The sequence below is a fragment of the Castanea sativa genome, chromosome 3 (genome assembly GCF_040712315.1).
Source record: "Castanea sativa cultivar Marrone di Chiusa Pesio chromosome 3, ASM4071231v1".
NCBI lineage: Eukaryota > Viridiplantae > Streptophyta > Magnoliopsida > Fagales > Fagaceae > Castanea > Castanea sativa.
The window spans coordinates 52,129,549-52,148,214 of record NC_134015.1 but is presented as its reverse complement, the minus strand read 5'-3'; the positions used below and the strand labels follow the sequence as shown (position 1 = coordinate 52,148,214).

The 18,666-nt window shown below is 30.8% G+C and overlaps 1 protein-coding gene across 1 annotated transcript; it reads left to right on the top strand.

Annotated features, from left to right (window-relative positions):
* Positions 1 to 10,467: 10,467 nt before the first annotated feature.
* LOC142629700 (protein TWIN LOV 1) lies at positions 10,468 to 14,697 on the top strand. Its single transcript, XM_075803741.1, is given in 9 exon segments — positions 10,468 to 10,701; positions 10,881 to 11,052; positions 11,055 to 11,642; positions 12,242 to 12,449; positions 12,566 to 12,630; positions 12,774 to 12,853; positions 12,962 to 13,017; positions 13,102 to 13,165; positions 14,399 to 14,697. Coding segments are annotated over 8 exon segments (1,308 nt in total). The 5' UTR covers positions 10,468 to 10,701; positions 10,881 to 10,958; the 3' UTR covers positions 14,552 to 14,697.
* The last annotated feature ends 3,969 nt before the right edge of the window (positions 14,698 to 18,666 follow it).

Below are 18,666 nucleotides of genomic sequence, written 5' to 3'. Positions count from 1 at the left end.
CAACCATCTTGATATCATGACTGGAATTTTCTTGAAATTCTTATTATAGCAGGGTCAAAGGTTGGCACGTGTAGCAGGATAAGTTGGCATACTGGGCTAGAAGCAACTCCTTTTGTTGGCAAAAAATCATTTTAATCTGGAATCACTGGTTTTCCTTGTTACTAGTGGATAGTGGTTGTTACTTGACCATGGTGTCAAGAAAAAATCAATTAAATTGTTGGTCATTGAGATATCTTTTTGCTTTAAATAATGCAAGGAAGCCTAATATCATCTTTTGTTTGTACAATTTTCCATTCTCATGTAAGCCGGTGGGTTATAGAGAGCAGATTAGACAAGCTGAAGCCTACTGTTACTTCTCTGTTGCAGCAACCTTTTCTTCCCTGAACTTTCTGATCCTCAAAAAAATAAAACAAAATCAGTCCAGCCTTTGTTATTGATGAAGCTTTTTTATTTATTTATAAGTTGTTATTGATGAAACTATACGCTTCTCATTGTTGATAATTTGGTGATTGACATTGGCATAATCTGCTTATTGGTTGGCCAAAATTGGTCTATCAAAAAGGGATCCTCTTTAAAGCAAGTAAAGGAATGCCTTTGTCTGCAGTGTCCTTTCTCTATTTTCACATTAGACAATATTGATTATATTAATATATAAATGAAATACAAAAAAACATGCTAAGAAATCTACCATTACTTCTGGACTACTTGTAAAATTTGAAAATTATTATGGAGCAGTGTTGTTAGATTCTCTTTTTTACTGTCTTATAGCTGAATATAATAACCAAGGGAATGATAATTTTAATACTCAATTGAAATTCTGTTCTTTTGATTTAAATTGTTTGTCTTTCCATAATATACACTAAATGTGGTTTGAATAGTGTAGTCTGCTGTTGAGATTCTGAAGATAAAATTTTCATGTCAATGAAGTTGCAAATATCAACTCCGGTGAAGGAAATATTTTACAGAATTTAGACCTTGAAGAAGTCGGGGATCCAGCAAATCAGGTACATGTGATTATATTTTAGGGGTCCCCTTGCACTGCCCTGCTTGGTTGTGACTATTATTTGATATATAAATTGGGAATACATTTGATGATGTATTATCTAGTCCAGCTATTTCTCTATTGCAATCCACAATGTAAATATCTGTACAATGGTTGTATTGTATGAAATGAAGCTACCGCCCAATATGGGTGCATTTGATTTCAACATGTAACTTGGACCATCATTGCAGTAGATTTCAGTCAAATTTAATATCTAGGCAGGGAACCCAAAAAAATAAAGAAAAAGAACTGTCCTGCATGATATGAGATACAGATTGTTGGCCAGAAAGAGGGTTAAAAAGATCAATTCAAGACAGTTTTGACTTTTGAGTAGCCAAGAGCATTGTAGCTCAGTGGCATTGCCTGTCTCCTCTATGAAGAGAACCAAGGTTCATATCCCCCCTACCCCACTTACTGTAACAATTGAATTATCCAAAAAGAAAAAAACAAAAGACAGTTTTGAGTAGTTTCTGGAGGTTACCAGCTTCTGTTTTTGATGTAAAGTAGGATTCTGTTTTGCACTCTATATTCTGCAGTTGTAGACTTGTAGTTTCTGAAGTTTGTTTTTCCCTTTTAGGTTGAGCTGGTGTCCTGTGAGTGGAGTTTGCAGCATAGCTATGTGCTTTTGTCTTGTTTTTATCATCTTTTTCTCATTTGTTTGAATAAAATTTCTTATTCTTTAAAAAAAAAAAAAAAGAGAAAAACAGTCAATTTGATGGCAAGCAGTGTGTTCTGTCTATACTCTATTGAGAGAAAAAAATGAATACACCATTAGAACACACCTAGACTTTATTGGCTAAGCTAGTTGTACATGTGTCACATGATTTACTTGTTCAGTTGTTTCTGCGTTTTTAAGTCCAAGAGAGAACTACAGGTATTGGGGGTGATCTTTTTCTCTCTCTTTTCTTCCCCCCAAACTTTAGGCTGCATAACAGGATAGTTCTCCACTGACCATAAATACCATAATCTCCAACTCTTCCCAATCAATAAGGAAAGATTGAATCATAAGTTTTTGGTACAACTCAGAAAAATTACAAACTAGATTAACCAGCACTTGGAGTAAGATTGTTATTATTTTTGGATAGATAATCAGAGTAATATTATTGATGAATAGAGAAAGGAAAAATACAAGTTGTTCATGACGATGAACACAGGAAAAGATAAACAAACACAAAGAAAGAGAAATCAAGAGGCTATTCTAAGATTAGTTTTCATTCTTTCAACAAAAGGGGAGATGTTATGTGTATTATTTTCGTTAGTATTGGATGAGTAATGTTAGTCTGTTGGTGGAATTTCTAAGTTAGATTAGATTATGAGTTTGTTTTAATAGATTCAAATACTTTTTTTTTTTTTGTTGAGAAAGCAAATAAATTATTTTGGATTATATATGATGAGTTATGATTAACTTTATTAAAAAATAAAAAGAAGTTTGGATTTATCTTTATCTAGCTATAGTCAACCTTTTATAAATTTAGACATGGACCGTGAATAAAGATGAATAATTATTTCTGAAACTACATATTGTTCATTAATCTAAGCTGAAACAAACAGGTTTGAGGTTACGTTCTATATTTTTATTAACCAAAATATAAAACAGTATGAAAAAAAAAGAAAAAAAAGTTCCAGAATATTTAGTCCACCTCTAGCAAACCAATTCATCGCTGAATCCATTATACGTAAGCTTTTAGCAGCAGCTTAACTCAAGAGAAACAAAACTGTTTGCCATCAAATGGTCCTCTCTCCATTTGAGTTCTTCAAGGAAATTTGATGTTGTCATCAGATTCGCATGTAATTACAATCAAGGGATCGAATAGTTTGTCGAAACCATGTAGGTTACTTTTTGCAGCGTAGTCAGCAAAGTACCAAGCTCTCAACTCTGGAAAAATATACTATGCATCAGATGCATGATATACCTCCTCCTCAACTCTCACAATACTCGAAGGTACTTGAGGGTGGTGCAGCCATGTTGGTCGTGAATGGACAAAATTCATGAACTTGGAAAGCATATCCTAGGAAGGAATTCTTCTTCTTCTTTTTCTTAATTTTTTTTTTTGTTGAGAAAATCGCAGGAAGGAAATGCAATTCACTACTAAAAATGGGGGGACTCTATGACTATACCATAATATCAATTTATTCTTTGAGCCAATCCCTATGATATCATTGTAGTTTTAAGTTATTATATTATTATTATTTTTTGTAGAAAGTTATTATTTTACTAGAATAATATATACATCAATTAAAGCAGATTCTTTTGAGTCATTTTTAAAACGACCAAGAAAAAACAGATACAAGGTATAATATTCTAATAATATAAACCTAAACTATCCTATCCAAAAAAAGAAAAAAACTTATGGATGTTCATCTTGAACAAAGTTTATCTATAAAATTGGTTATAACTTTAGGCTCCAATCTTATTTAATATATTTTTATTGGGATGAATTTTGACAAATCTACCATTGGATTACATATTTTTCTTATATTCTCTATACTTGCAAATTTTTTAGAAAATTAAAGATTAATAGCTATGTTATCAATAAATTGTTTAAATTACAAGTTTTTGTAGTTTAAAATTATGCATAAAATATAAGTTTTTAGGTTATATAATAAATAATATCTGATTGACACAAAATTTGATATGTATATTAAGAGCATAAAAAACATACAATTCAACGGTTAAATTTTTAAAATATATAGTAATATTTATTTAATTAAGTAAGATTATAATTTTAAGTTACAACTAATTTTGTTACTAAATTTTATTCCTATTTTCTCTCTAATAGACTACAGCTTCACACGTGTTGTTGATACACTGTCCAGTATGGTCAAAAGGTCTTTGTACTCCATCACAAATGAAGACAAACTGAGGCCCATTTGTTTCAAGTTAAGCCTATAGAGGAGAATATACCCAAATCTTATATACCATGTTAAGCCTATAACGGATTACTCATTATTGTGCTATGTTCATTAGAAATTTTTTATAGGAAAATATTTATAAAAAACTAGTTTTTAACAGTTTTTTATTTATATTTATCATAAAAGTGATATTAAAACTTTATTAAAATAGTTCATTAATAAGTAATCTAAGGGCACTCATTAAGCAAATGTTATTATTAATAGTAATACTCAATTTACAAATTGAGAAACTGATACTAAGGAGGTAGATGTATTTACAAAGTGAAAGCTACATAGTTTCTTTTTCCCTAGCTAAGACAAGATCCACTAAAACTAAAAGGAAGCCAAATCCATCTTCCATGCACCCAAAATAGACTAAGGCAAAGAAGAAATATTACAACAATAACTTAGGTTGAGGAGAGAGACAGCCTTAACCAAGGCATGAGTAACTTATAAGTTAACTCCCTTTTGACCTAAGAGAAAGAGCAACTAAGAAAAGAACTATAATTGGAGTTAGGGGCAATATAGTCCACACCTAGAGAATAAAGCAGTATGAGGTGCAAATCTTTATAACATTATAATGTCTTTTTCCAAGCAAAACAAAGTTTTGTAGGTCCACTTAAAACCCATACATTTTTTTCTTGCCACATATTCTCAAGTGATAGCAATTTTTTTTGTCCCGAGTGCTTTTCTTGGGGAAATTTGTTCTTTGAATAGGTAACCCCACATAATAATCAAACTAAAACCTTAGCTTACCCTAATCTTTTTCTCTTCTATTTTAACTTTGTCACAATTTCAATTTTGAAACACTTTATTTTTACTATAGAACCAAATTTTAACTACTTATTACTTAAAAGAATAGAGAAAGACAAGGTTGAATTCTACATAACTTTTTAAGAGCATACAATGATACAAAGCCATGAAAATACAACTTTATAACACTTTTATATTGATTTATTTTCTCAATTTATTTGAAGGAATCAAATTACATGTTTAAATTCTATCTATGTAGATAATCTCTTAATTCGAGTGTTATTAACTATGCTTTTTTGTTTTATTGATTTTAATAATATGAAATACATATTTGTAATCAATTGAGATTATGGAGAAACCAAATTATAATAATGATTTAGAATCAAATTCTAAACAAACTCATATCGAGGTGTACTCTTTCAATCTTCCAATTGAGTAAATTAAACTATGTATGAACAAATAATTAGAGTTTATATATTATATTATATTTTGTATGCCAATTGCATTATTAGTATACTAATCTCATCACATGCGTTTTGCGCGTGCGATTAGACTATTTTTTATTTTGGGGTTTAGTGAAATAATATTTAAAAGTGAGTTAGAGATAGTATCTTAATTTTTTGAATATTTTTCTATGTGAGAATTGATAAAAGTTTGAAAACCTAAAACTTATGAACTTTTTTAAAAATAGTAAATTACTCTTTTAATCAATTTGTGTTTTTAAATTTTAAACTATTTTACTAAAAGATATGAGTATTTTAGAGAGCTTAAGAATTTGTATACGGATATTTTAGTACGTAAAATAATGAAACTCATTTTGTTATTAGTAGTATAAATAATTGTTTATCTATTTTGTTATTAACATTGATTAATAATGTTTAGATTAATTTTACTTTTAATCTTATCTATCAATTTTGCTCCTTTGAACTAAAATTCTAACCCTACCACTAATTAGAGTAGAAAACTATAATTGAAAGATGCATTTTTTTTTTTATAACACACACATTCAAACCATCACATCAACTTCAAAACTGCTAGCAATAGCTCTTCAAGTTCAATTATAATTTGGAGTAGAAAGATTCCTAAAAAAGAAAAAGAAAAAAAGAAAAAAGAAATAAGAGTAAGTTACCAATGACATGACAGTATTTGAATGCAGTAGGGTGGTTTTAAAGATGGACAAATGAGTTGTAAATAAGTCAAGAACATAGAAAGAGAAAGGACACACAGATTTAAATATGCCATGGGCAAGAGGACAAAATAAGAAGGCACGCACAAAAAGCCTAATTAAGATTAAGAAATTGCCCCGTAAACGGGTCTATGACTATAAGACGACAACCTTTTTTTAATGCTGAGAATGTATAAATTATAATATGGACAACCCAATCTTAAACTCATTTAATATAATCTAATCAGTACTCATTAGGTCCCACAAAAAAAAAATCAGTACTCGTTAGTTGTTGATGAGTCAGCACAGGACACGTGGGAACGCGGCGATTCGCGGTGCTGCAAAATCAAACAAGACAAGACTATGTATAGAAATTGCCCCCCATAAAAAAAATTCGGAAGAAAAAGTTAAAAATGTTGGTTTGCAAAATATTTTTATAAAAAAAGAAAATAATTAATTTTTTCTATGACCTTTTAAGTATTTTAGTAATCAAAATTTTTCTAAAATAATTTATTAATAATTTTTCTTAAAAGACTAATAAAATTTAGTAATTTTGATGGAGCTGGGTCAATGGCGAAGCTAAAATTTTAGTTTAGAGAGAGCAAGATTAAATACAAAGGTACATGTAAATTATATTTTGTTCTCGTCTTTTTCTTTTTTTTTTCTTTGCCTAATGTAAGAGTTGAAATTTAATAGTCAATATTATCCTTAAAGTATTCTAAATTATAAGTTTGAGTATATATTTTAAACAAGTAAAACACATAAACTTGACTGAAAAAAGGTAAATTAATAGTGAAGTTTTCATGCTAAATCTATATTAGGGAACAAAAAATGGTGATCTAACTTTTAGAATCTCTTATTTATTTTGCTACCTTTACTTAAAGTCTGCTTATGATTGGTATATCATAAAGGAAAGAAGCAATTTTGATTTCATAATGTTAGAAATATTATTAAAAAAAAATACATATAGGTGTACAATACAAAGAATAGTGGAGATAACAATTGAAGTGTGACAAAAAATCAATACAATAGAGGTAATAACTAATGTGTGGCAACAAATGCATAACTAAGTTTGACGTGGGGCTTGGGGTGGGCTAGGGTCAGGGCGGAAATTGCCCCTCCTCGACCCCCTAGCTTCGCCCCTGGTTGGGTGCACAACTATTTTTTATTCAGAGCTTCTACTCTTACAAGCTCAGACTCAGTGGAAAGAGTGTAATTATAATTGCTCTCAAAAGAAAGATGCAATAGTCTTCCACTACTTATTTTTTGTTCTTAAAATAAAAGGAGTGTGACTTACTTTTAATATTTTTTTAATTAGAGGTCTCTTTTTATTTAGTAGTGGTTTTTAAACTCCACATTTTATTTATTTAGATACATTTCACTTTTATTTAGTTAGTAAATGATACAATAATTTTTCATTAAAATGAAAGAAAATTTGAGTTAAAAAAAAAAGTACCAAAAAATACCAAATCAAGAAAAAAAAAAATTTGGTCACCTACCTATGGGCTATGGCTAGGTGGACTTTATTAATAATTATTATTTTACCTCACTTATATTATTGGATCCGGATCTGATTAGGCACTGTATAAAAAAACAAGGTACGATTCAGGATGACGTGGATGGATAAGGATTAGCGGTGGTTTGTGTGAATTTTTTTTCCCAGTTTTTGTTTGTTGTTTTTATAATCCTTTTTAAAATAAATTATCATGACAATGAATATAATCAATATTTTCACAATAAAAATATAATTAATTTTTTTAAAATTTTTTTATACTTAAAAATTGATATATCAACTTACATGATTTATTTATTTAATAAAATTTATAAAATTTGTAATATCACTTATTTTTATATAATTTTTTCATATACTCATATAAAATACATTTCCATTATCGAAAGAATTAGTGTATGTATAGACTTATATCTATGAGGTGAGAATGTGAGATAAGTGTTAAAACGAGTGGTTAATATAATTTTTGGCATATCAAGTTGTGAATTGTCAAGAGGTTCTATATAAAAAAAAAAAAAGTTTCAAATAAAATATTTTTCTTGTACTTTATCCCAGGAAAAATAAAAAAGGTAATAACAAATGATTTCTTTAAAGGAAATTTTATTAAAACAAGTTAAGCAGTACATAGTACACGTAGCACTAGATACAAAAGCAAGTACAAAATACAGGGACGAACAGAGTACAACACATAATTATCACCAGCAAAAATTCCACTGTTTGCCAACGTTGTATGTAAGCTTTTTTTTTTTGAAAGGAGGATGTAAAGTTTCCTTAAAAATTTGAAGGAGGGACCATTTTAATCAAAGATTGAAACACTGTACAGGTGAGAGACGTCAAATATAAAGCATTGTGATATGATAATGCTAGCAATAAATTATGGGCCGATTGATTTGCGATAATTAGAAAAATAGAAAATTCTCACAACATATTATTTTAATATAATTATTCAAGTGATATATTGTGATTAACATTAATAAAAATAATATTAATGATATCATCACATGAAAATAGTATTATTTTGATCATAATTTTTTATTTTAAAAAAATTGTAAAATTTATCATACCTATTGTACCTATGTTAGAAAATATTGACCTCTAACTACTTATTGTCTAGAACAAAGTACGTATTGCTAGGGGTTAAAAAAACAAAAAAAATACTTGTAGTTTGACCGAAATTATAATTGTTTATTTATAATTTGAAATTTAATATCTTACCCACAAAGTTAAATATGTAATTTTTCGCAATTTTCATGTCTCTCTTCTCTAAAAACACAAAAAACATAAAAATACAAGATCAAATAAGATAAAAAACCATCCATTATTCATCATGAATTTTCAAACTACAAGTAAACAATTTAAATTTTGGTCAAATCTCAGGTGGATAAAGCGTTAAATCTTAAACTACAGGTAGATAATTTAAATTTCATTCAAATTCCAAGTGAATAAGTTGTAATTTGTCAAAAAAAAAGAAAAAAGAAAAAAAATACTAAGATCATGTAAACTTACATAATTTTTGTCATAACGTACCACGTGAGGAGTTGTGGCAAAAATTATGTCAATTTATGTGATCTTAGCATTGCTTTGAGAGAGAGAGAGAGAGAGAGAGAGAGAGGAGAAAAAAAAAAACCAAGGGAACTTTCCTTAACAAAACAGGGAGATGATAAACACTTTCAAGGCGATCAATAATTGAGCAAAGTTGGGACCTACGGTACAAGATTGAGTGTGACTCATTTTATTACAAAGCCAGACTGAAGGTGACCATCTTTGGTGTTTTTAAAGTCTATCCAACGAATGAAAGCAATTGGACTTCGTAATAAAGTGTGTTAATTGTGAAAAGTAAAAATAGAAGGGCATTGTTAGCAAGATATTAATTGTAAAAAAGAAGAAGAAGTACAAGATTGAGTGTAACTCATTCTGTTACAAAGCCAGACTGAAGGGGACCATCTTTGGTGTTTTCAAAGTCTATCCAATGAATGAAAACAATTGGACTTCGTAATAAAGTGTGTTAACCGTAAAAAGTAAAAATAGAAGGGCATTGTTAGAAAGATATTAATTGTAAAAAAAAAAAAAGTTATTTCCCAGAGATTATAGTATAATTTTCGTTAAAATGTTAACTCATATGATATGATTACATGACATGTTATATTATTGATATTTTATCATTATTAACATGTGAATCTCTAAAAAGAGTAATGCATGTGTACAAAACTCGGTAACATTTTTCACACCAGTTTTAATTTTAATAACAAATTTTGACTAAGTTTTATATAGATCCACCACCGACATTATTTTTTTACTTATCGCTAACCATGTATCCTGGTTAAATTTGTTTTATCTTTATATTTTATCAAATTTTGACTTTGACTTTCCTTAGTCTAGTTGGTAATTACCAATTACTGACACCATCCATACTCTCCTTAGTCTAGTTGGTAATTACTAATTACTGACACTATCCATAACAGTTCTGTTTTAGTGTTATTACTTATCTCATCATTACATGCCCCACCCGGCTAACCCAAAACCGAAAGTCTTATGCCTTTCCTTGTACAAGAAAGAAATAGACAACAATTTATATTGGTCATTTTGTCATTTTAATTTTAAAATTTAATATTTTTATCAAATTGGTAATTTTATTCGTTAAAAAAATCTCAATAAGCCAAAGTACCACATATATGAAGAATAATAATTTTATATAAATAATAATAGGAGGGTTATTATCAAAATTCTAAAACTAAAATGACAAAAATAATAACCCTCCAAATTTAAATATTGTAATTTAACCAAAATAAAATTTTTCTTCAAACCGATTAAAGATATACACAAATAACCACGTTCGATTGATATGTAATGAGTTGTAAAGTGATAACATTCTCCTAACATAAGCGATCTAATCCATGATAAATTTTTTTTTCCACCCAAACAAACTAAAATTGTAAATTGACACCTATTTTATTTCAAAAACTTAATCCATTTTCTATTTAAACTTGAAAAGAAAGAGAAAAAGAAAAAGAAAAAAACTCAGTAAAACAAAAAAGAAAGAGAGTTCCCAGACCAGACAAAACAAAACAAAATTAAAAGAGAAAATAAAAGTGGAAACAAAAATCTAGATTAAAAATTTTGTGTGACTCTGCATACTTTGGTGGTGGTGGTGTTGTTGTTGTTGTTGTACTGCTTTGGTGGTGGTTGTTTTGCTTCGCAGTTGAGATCAAAATCTCTCTTTCTTTTCCATTCATGGGCCAAAGGCGATTGATGGGCATCTCTCAACCATCGTTCCCGCATTCTATACCACAAGTTTTGATCAAGATATTTTGCATTTCTCGTCTCTAATTTCACAACCAGGTTTCCATAATAATTCATTACAGCACTATTTTAGTCTCACTCTCTCTCTCACTCTGTTTCCTCCACGCGATGTAGCTTTATTATTATTATTTTTTCGCTTTGAGCCTTTGATTATGGCTTTTAAGGCGACATTTCTGTGTTTTTTATATCATTTTTGAGATGGGTTTGTTGAATTCCAGGTGTTTCGTTTCTGGGTCCTGTTGGGTTCTGTATTTTTTTTTTGCTTTGTTGAAAGCAAACGAGGTTGAGAGTGCCACATGGGATTGGACCAACCAAGGAGAATCGAAGAATTCGCAGTTGTAGTGGTAGTAGAAGAAGAAGAGGAAGAGGAAGAAGAGGAAGGAAGAGGATGGATTCGCAGTTGAAATTCAATATAGAAAATTCGTTCAATAGCCGCTACTCGTTTTGTGCACGCCAAGTGCTCGATGAATTGCCTGATAGCTTCACAATCAGTGACCCGTCCATCTCTTGTCACCCTATTGTGTTTGTGAGCAAAGGGTTCTTGAAGGTGTTCGGGTATTCGAAAGATGAGGTGGTCGGAAAGAACAACAGGGTTTTTCAAGGCCCAAAAACTGACGGAAAGTCGGTTATGGAAATACGCGAGGCCATTCATGAAGAGCGGTCTATACAGATTAATTTGTTGAATTATCACAAGGATGGGACACCCTTTTGGATGTTGTTTCATTTGAGCCCGGTTTTTAGTAAAGAGGATGGGAGGGTCATCCATTTTGTGGGAGTTCAGGTGCCCATTTCGCCTCCGCGGCGGCCGAGGTGGTCGGCAAGTGGGGCTGTGAGGAATGGGGCGAACATGTGTGATGATGGGGATAGGGTGTGTGGTAATATCATGTTTGGATCATGTAGGAGGGAAATGTGCTCGGATACTCCGGTGGAATTGAGTCGTGTTTTGGCTTTGGAGTCGGTGTTGGATGATAGTAGTAGAGGTTTGTGTTTTTTAATTTATTAATTAAGATGATTTGTACTTAGTTGTTGTACACAGCATGATGGAATTATATTATACTTCTTGTGATATTTTGTTCATGTTTAGCTCTTGTATGATCGAATTATGTTTGTATTGCCTGTGATAGTGCATTCATGCTTAATTCTTTCAGCTTGTTTTGGATGGAAGGTCATGTTGTTTGTGTAATTTATCTTGTATTCCGTATTGTGTTTTTTCGCATGGTTTCTTTATTTCTTAATAGTACGCACTTGGTTATTTGAGTTCTTAATATTTGATGTCTTAGAGTGGTGCTTAAATTTTGAATGTGTTCTGAACTCTCTCTCTCTCAAGCATTATGATTTTGCTAATAATCTTGACTGTTTGTTTATCTGCATATATAGGGTGTAATATTTTGTTTTGATTGTTGTTTTGTATTCACCGACTTTTAATCTGAAATGAATTTGCACATTTTACATTCAATTTCTGTGATCATTCTTAGATTTCTTTTTAAAGTGTACTAGCCTACTAGTTATACTTCTTTAGATATCCTTTTTGTTTTCTTTCCATGTTTTGGTTGTGTTCTGATTTATCTGCGGCATACAGGATTAGGTATTGAAGAAACATGTGAGGCTAGTTATCTAGAGAAGCAAAAGGCTGAAGCTGCCATTAACAAAATATTCTCTGTGCTAACCCGCCATAGCGAGTCAACAGGCAGATTTGTTTGTGCAAAGAGACACTGCTTACCTGGGGCAGGCATTCTCAGTTCATCCTTAAATATCTCTCTTGGTAGAATCAAACAAAGCTTTGTATTGTGAGTTGTTGCAGATTCTTATTTTGTTGTTTTATAGTGATTTCATGCATTATGAAGATTTCTAATGTCTTTACTTTGTGTTTTGTGCAAATGCAATTTATTTGTTGCCCTTGCAGAACTGACCCACACCTACCTGACATGCCTATAGTTTACGCAAGTGATGCTTTCTTAAGATTGACAGGTATCAGCAGAGCTTTACCAAATATACAATGATATCCTCCATGTGATTTCATTACAATAAATTTCTTCTAGACCATGCAGTTTATAAAAATATTGAACAGTCTGCTATATTCAGTTGTCTATATCAGTTTCTTACTTTTGTAGGTTATGCTAGAGATGAAGTATTGGGGCACAATTGTAGATTTTTACGTGGCGTGGATACGGATTTCTCAACTTTATATCAAGTACCTTCATTTATTCATTTCTATGATTTTTTGAATTTCTATGCGATTTAGTGACTAAGGTTATGGATAGCATACACCTAGTTAAATATGTTGCTTATTGTTTCCCAGATAAAGGAAAGCATACAAACTGAGCAGGCATGCACAGTACGTATCTTAAATTACAGGTTGAAACTTAACTATGCTAGCAATGTGTTTCAAGGATTTAACTTGTCATAAGTTTTCAAAATAAATTGCTGTTTAATTCTCAGGAAAGACAAGAGTTCGTTTTGGAATTATCTCCATATATCGCCTGTTCGTAATGCTTCTGGAAAGGTATTGTTATATGCTAAGCTTTTACACCTGGTACTTTTTAACTTGATTTGCTTTTGGATTGATTGAAAATAATCGGGATAGATAATGCATTTCATTTAGTCGTAGTCTTTTCTTTTTGTTACAGTGTCTGAACAGTGAGGAGATTAATATTTTACCTATGTGTTTACTTGAATTCTTATTATGCTTGAAAGTTGGCGTGGTTTTATTTATAATATGGACTGATTATGTGGGTTCTTGTTAGTTTTGGAAACTGGTGGCCATTGTACACTCAGTTTGGTGAAGCTGGTTTCTGAGGGAAACTTCTTTGTATATCATGATATTCTAAATTTCTCAGATATAGTGTGACCTGCAAGAAGCCTTTTGTGGTTTCTGGTTTTGAACAAGACCAAATCCACTAATTTTGTCATTGAGCTCTGCAACTTTCATATTTTGAAAAATATGCTAATTTTGGACAGCATGTTTCTTAATATTTGGATTCCTAACTGTCAAAGGCGCTTCTTCAGCGATGAACTAGTGTTGCTAGACATTTGACCCTTGTAGACTAGAAGAATAAATTTCTATGGGTTTTACGTATAATTGTGATTGTTTTGGTTAGCTAAAGGGAAAGCAACCAACACAAAGGACGAAATTTTTATATTCAAAATTCCATCAACGGACATAAAATTATGGTGTTCTTACTAATTTTGAAATGATGAAAGTGGTTGCATTTAAGATGATTTGGAAAATTAAGTGACTTAAGTTATGCAGTGCTGATGAATAAATTGTGTTTTACCGGCTTAAATTTTCTCCCTAACATTCTTTAATTCCTTGTTACTTGCCCTTGTGCCTACAAATTTTGTCTCCTTATGCATCTAAGTCAAGCACAGATTTAAGATGTTTTTTGTGTAGGGTTCAAATGCAAATCAATTTCCTTACTCTGGGTGTAACGATTAAAATGAAATGTATTGGTCACCAAAAAGTTACAGTAGCTAGACAGTTTTTGATTACCTTCAATTATCAACTTATGAAAAACAAACTGTTTTTGCGGACTTTTGGTACATTCCAAATTGTTTCATTGCTAGTTGCTTTTGTTGAATGATCATGGACTTAAGTTCCGACAATCCATGTAATTGGGTCAAACATTAGACTGCCACTGCTGATTTTACACCAAACCACTTGCAATTCTGGCATCTCCTTCTTGTGCTTGCCTTATGCAATTCTTGTCTTTGCTTACTGTGTTTGTGCTTTGTTCAGGTAGCATACTTTGTGGGTGTTCAGATTGAAGAAGGCAGCAAGAACCAAGACAGAAATGGCCTTTGCCCCGAGATGAGGCACCGTAGTGTGGTTGGCGCAGTTAAGGTTGCAGTAAGGAGCTTATCTATGGGTGCTGGCCCTTCTAGATCATAGAACAACCTCTGTATTCTTTATCTGTTGATTGCTTGTGTTTTAAATACTATTTGTCACGCTAGTAGAACCTTGTTAGATTCATACTGTTTATATATAAAATGTTTCAATATAAGGTTGAAACTACGCATTGGTATGTTTCAGTTAAATTGGGACTGACTAGAATTGATGATCAGACATATCCGATTTCGGATTAATTTGCTGCTGTGTGATTAACATATTGAACCATCGTTACGGTTAAAATTTTTAAAATGAAAAGCACATAATTTTCTATCAGGGTCAAATTTTTATGTGGACCCCAAATTGAACTAAATTTGTTGCGTGACATTTCTGTTTCAGTATTACCTAGCCAGGCTAATGTGTTACATAGATACGATGATAGAACTAGTGCATGGCCTTTGGTTCTCGTAAAGGTGGCAATGATATTCGATATAGATTCAGTGTGAATTTGGATAGGTGGCTTAAAACGTGGAGGTGAAATTAGGTTTAAAATTATTATTTTTTTTTTTGGAGAAGAAAATAGGAACTTTGTAATAAGAAGAAACGGCTATATCAACCTAAATTACAATTTGAAAGTGTGACTGTGGTGGAACATCTTCCGTCTGTATTGCAAAATTCAGTTATTTTTATTATGAGTATGCGAGCTGGTTGGAGGTCGACAAATTCATGACAACATTCTTGGGGATAACTGAGTGAAAGGACAAGAAGATTGGCTAGTTCGAAGTTGATTCCGATGGGTCTATGTGGATAATACCAAAGTAGGAAAGAGTTCTAGAAAACTGAACATTATTCATTAACATTCAGTTTATCATATAATTGGCACCATCTACGAACTTTTATCTTTTAACTTTTGGGAGGACAAAAAATCTATGGAATAATTAATTTTTTTTTTTAGTTGAGTAAGAGGATTTAAACTCTGAATATTTCGGTTAGATATAGCAGAAAGTGTCAGTTGAGCTACAAGCTCTTGACTGGCAAAATTCTTTTAAAATGGGTCAAGAAAATGCTATTGTAGGTATTTTCCTATATCTTGGGGCTCTTAGAGGCGTGTAGAAGTTGGATTGAGAAATTTTAAATCCAACCCAGCCATCACACGTGTAAAATCCCACTAAATTCTTTCCACATGGATCGGGTTAAATCAATATGTTGAGCTCAAATATTTTATGCCTCGTAAAAAATTGAGTTTTCATAAACTATTTAAGTATGTTTCAATAAATGATTACAATTCGCACAATATGCCTAAATTGTATTCAAAATTTTAAATTTATTAAAATGAATTGTCTAAATACCAACATAAATCAAACTAAAGATATTCAAGTAAAGGTAATAAAATAAGTTAATATATATATCAAGTAGCGTTAGATCGAGTGGATTGAAAAACTTGTCAACTTGAAACCAAACCAATCCAACCCGAAACCTTAAATCAAATTAAAATAGCCAATCAAAGGCATTGGGTTCGCATGTAGGATGCACACCCCTACAAATAGTTATTTTTATAGTTTAAAAGTAAAGAAAAATATTACCTGGGACACATTATTATTCCTATTTCCTTATAAAATTTAATTGCTCTACGCATCGAGCACAGATCAAACTTTTTTAGCCCTCATCTGGTGGTAATATTTCTTTTTATATTGGTTTACAGTAAAACAGTAATAACTAATAACCAATGACAGATGGGCCGGCAGAAATTTTTTTTTTTCATTAAACAAAATAAAAACAGAAAAGAAATAGACTAGTTGTCAAAAGTTAAAGACTTTTAATTAGACCCACTCAGAGTCGGAGAATGATAGTAAAACCTTGTAAAACTTCCTAATTTCAAAAATCAAACACAATTATTAACTTTCTCCTAAACCGACTATGCGTGATTCAAAAAAATTAAATAAACCGACTCCGAGTCTGATACTAAAACCTTATAAAACTAGGTATATTTATAGTATTGCTATACAAAAGTTCAAACTTAACATTCTCACAAACTCTCTCTTTTCTCATCAAGAAGAAGAGTAATTCTTGGTTCTGATATTGGGTTACTACCATGGAGTTCTATGGCTTTGCTGGTAATGAATTCAAGTGGGATGAGATGAAATCTTCTTCTGCATATGATGTCCTTCCTTCTGATGAGAGCTTCTTTCATGCGCTTGTAGCAGAGCAAAGTCCGGATGAGAAAAACGTTGCTCTTTGTTGTGATGATAATGAGAGTGGCTTTCTTATGCTTTCGGAGCAAGGTTCTTCTGAAGATTCATACGCTGAAAAGCTTGAGATAGATGAGTTTTTGGGTGGTGATTTTTGCATGGAAAATCTTCTTTCTTTGGAACCATTCCTTAGGGTTCTTGACATGAAAGCTCGTAGGAAAGATTTGAAGATGGGTCAATGTGGATTTGCCAAAAGTGGGGCTTCTTTGGATGAGGCTTGGTTAGATGAGTTAATGTTTGCTGATTTTCTCCAACCTCGTCCTCTTGCTACTTTCCTTACAAATTTTGTCATGTGAGGTTGTGAGAATTCATATATATATATGAAGGAAAAGATAGGTGAAATCACATGAAGGATCAAGCGGGATTTGAAAAATTCAAGAAGATTTCAACAAAGCAGTCTTACAATGGTGACTCACTGCTGTGACTAGGAGATAGATTATGATGCTGAATATGCTTGTTTGAATATGTTTTTTTTTTTTTTTTGAAGTTTTTATTCCAATTGTGTGGACAAATATTTTAGATAATTTTGATTAGTCTACTTTGGATTTTTAGGGTTTTTTCCTTTTCCTTTTTGGAACTATGGATATGTATCTGGCACATTAATAGAATTGAAATTTGTCAAGACTTTATTTTTCATTTGTAATATATTGTTTCTTGACATTCTATACCTGGTATGCGTTTGGACTGGGGATGAAAAATTAAAATTATTTTACTATTTTATTTATTTTTGTTACTATTTATTGCCCCATTGCACTTTTTGATATTATTCAAGGTCACGTTGTACTATTTCAACTAACATTTACTTTTATCTACAGTACTTTTAGCAATAAATTTTTAGTTTCAACAAAATAAGCGGTATCCAAACACACTTCTAATAATTATTTTTTATTTAATTAATTTTCTAAAATTTTTATTTAAAAATATCAAAAATATTAAACCAATGTTATTTTTGAACACTTAACAATCATGGTAACCTTTCTTAATATGGTTCATTAACAAATAACCTTAGGTCATTCGTTAACATTTTTTTTTCCCCCTCTTTAGACTCAATTGAATATAACTAGCTAGGCTGGTGGTTTTACTTTTAAGTGACATTGTTGCTGCTAAATCAAGCAATTGACTAAATTAATTTCCACACTTGCTCTACTTGAACTTGACTGTTAAGGTCAAATTTAGAAATCTATACGTTTTATCTTATAGCCTTTGTAGAGTCAAAGCAAGCACGCAAAGGTTGTACAAGATTTAATGAAAGTTAAATGAATAAATGTAAAGTTTGATGACTAAATTAAAAAAAACTAAAGTTATAATTTATAATTCAGTTTTAAAAAACCGTGTCTCTCAAGCAGACTATCCTCCTAACTATTACTTCATGACCGAGTTGAAGGAGAAGTTCAAACGCTTAACGCTCTGTTTGTTTCAGCATCAACATTTTCTGGAAAATGGTTCATTTTTCAAAGAACATTTTCTAGAAAACTATATCATTTTCCAGTGTTTGGTAATGACCTTGAAAATGAGCTTGAGAATGTTTTCTGGTGTTTGGTATGCAAATTTTTATTTTTATTTTTATTTTTATTTTTATATTTCTTGTGTAATTTAAAACATGCGTATTATGTAAACTAACTAATGTAATCAATATTAAAAAAAAAACCAAGGATGAATTTGGTTTTCATACTAAAATTTTGACAATAGATACAATAAAATTTAGTTGTCAAATTTTCATGATCTCTACCACTCATTTTACTTATATATATGGACAGGAACGTCCACACACACACACACACACATTTATATATATATATATATATATATATATATATATATATATATATATATATATATATATATATATTAACCATTTGTCTATATACATAAAATTGACAGGAGAATACATCTTTAATAAGTACAAAATAACAATAACTTTTCATTGTT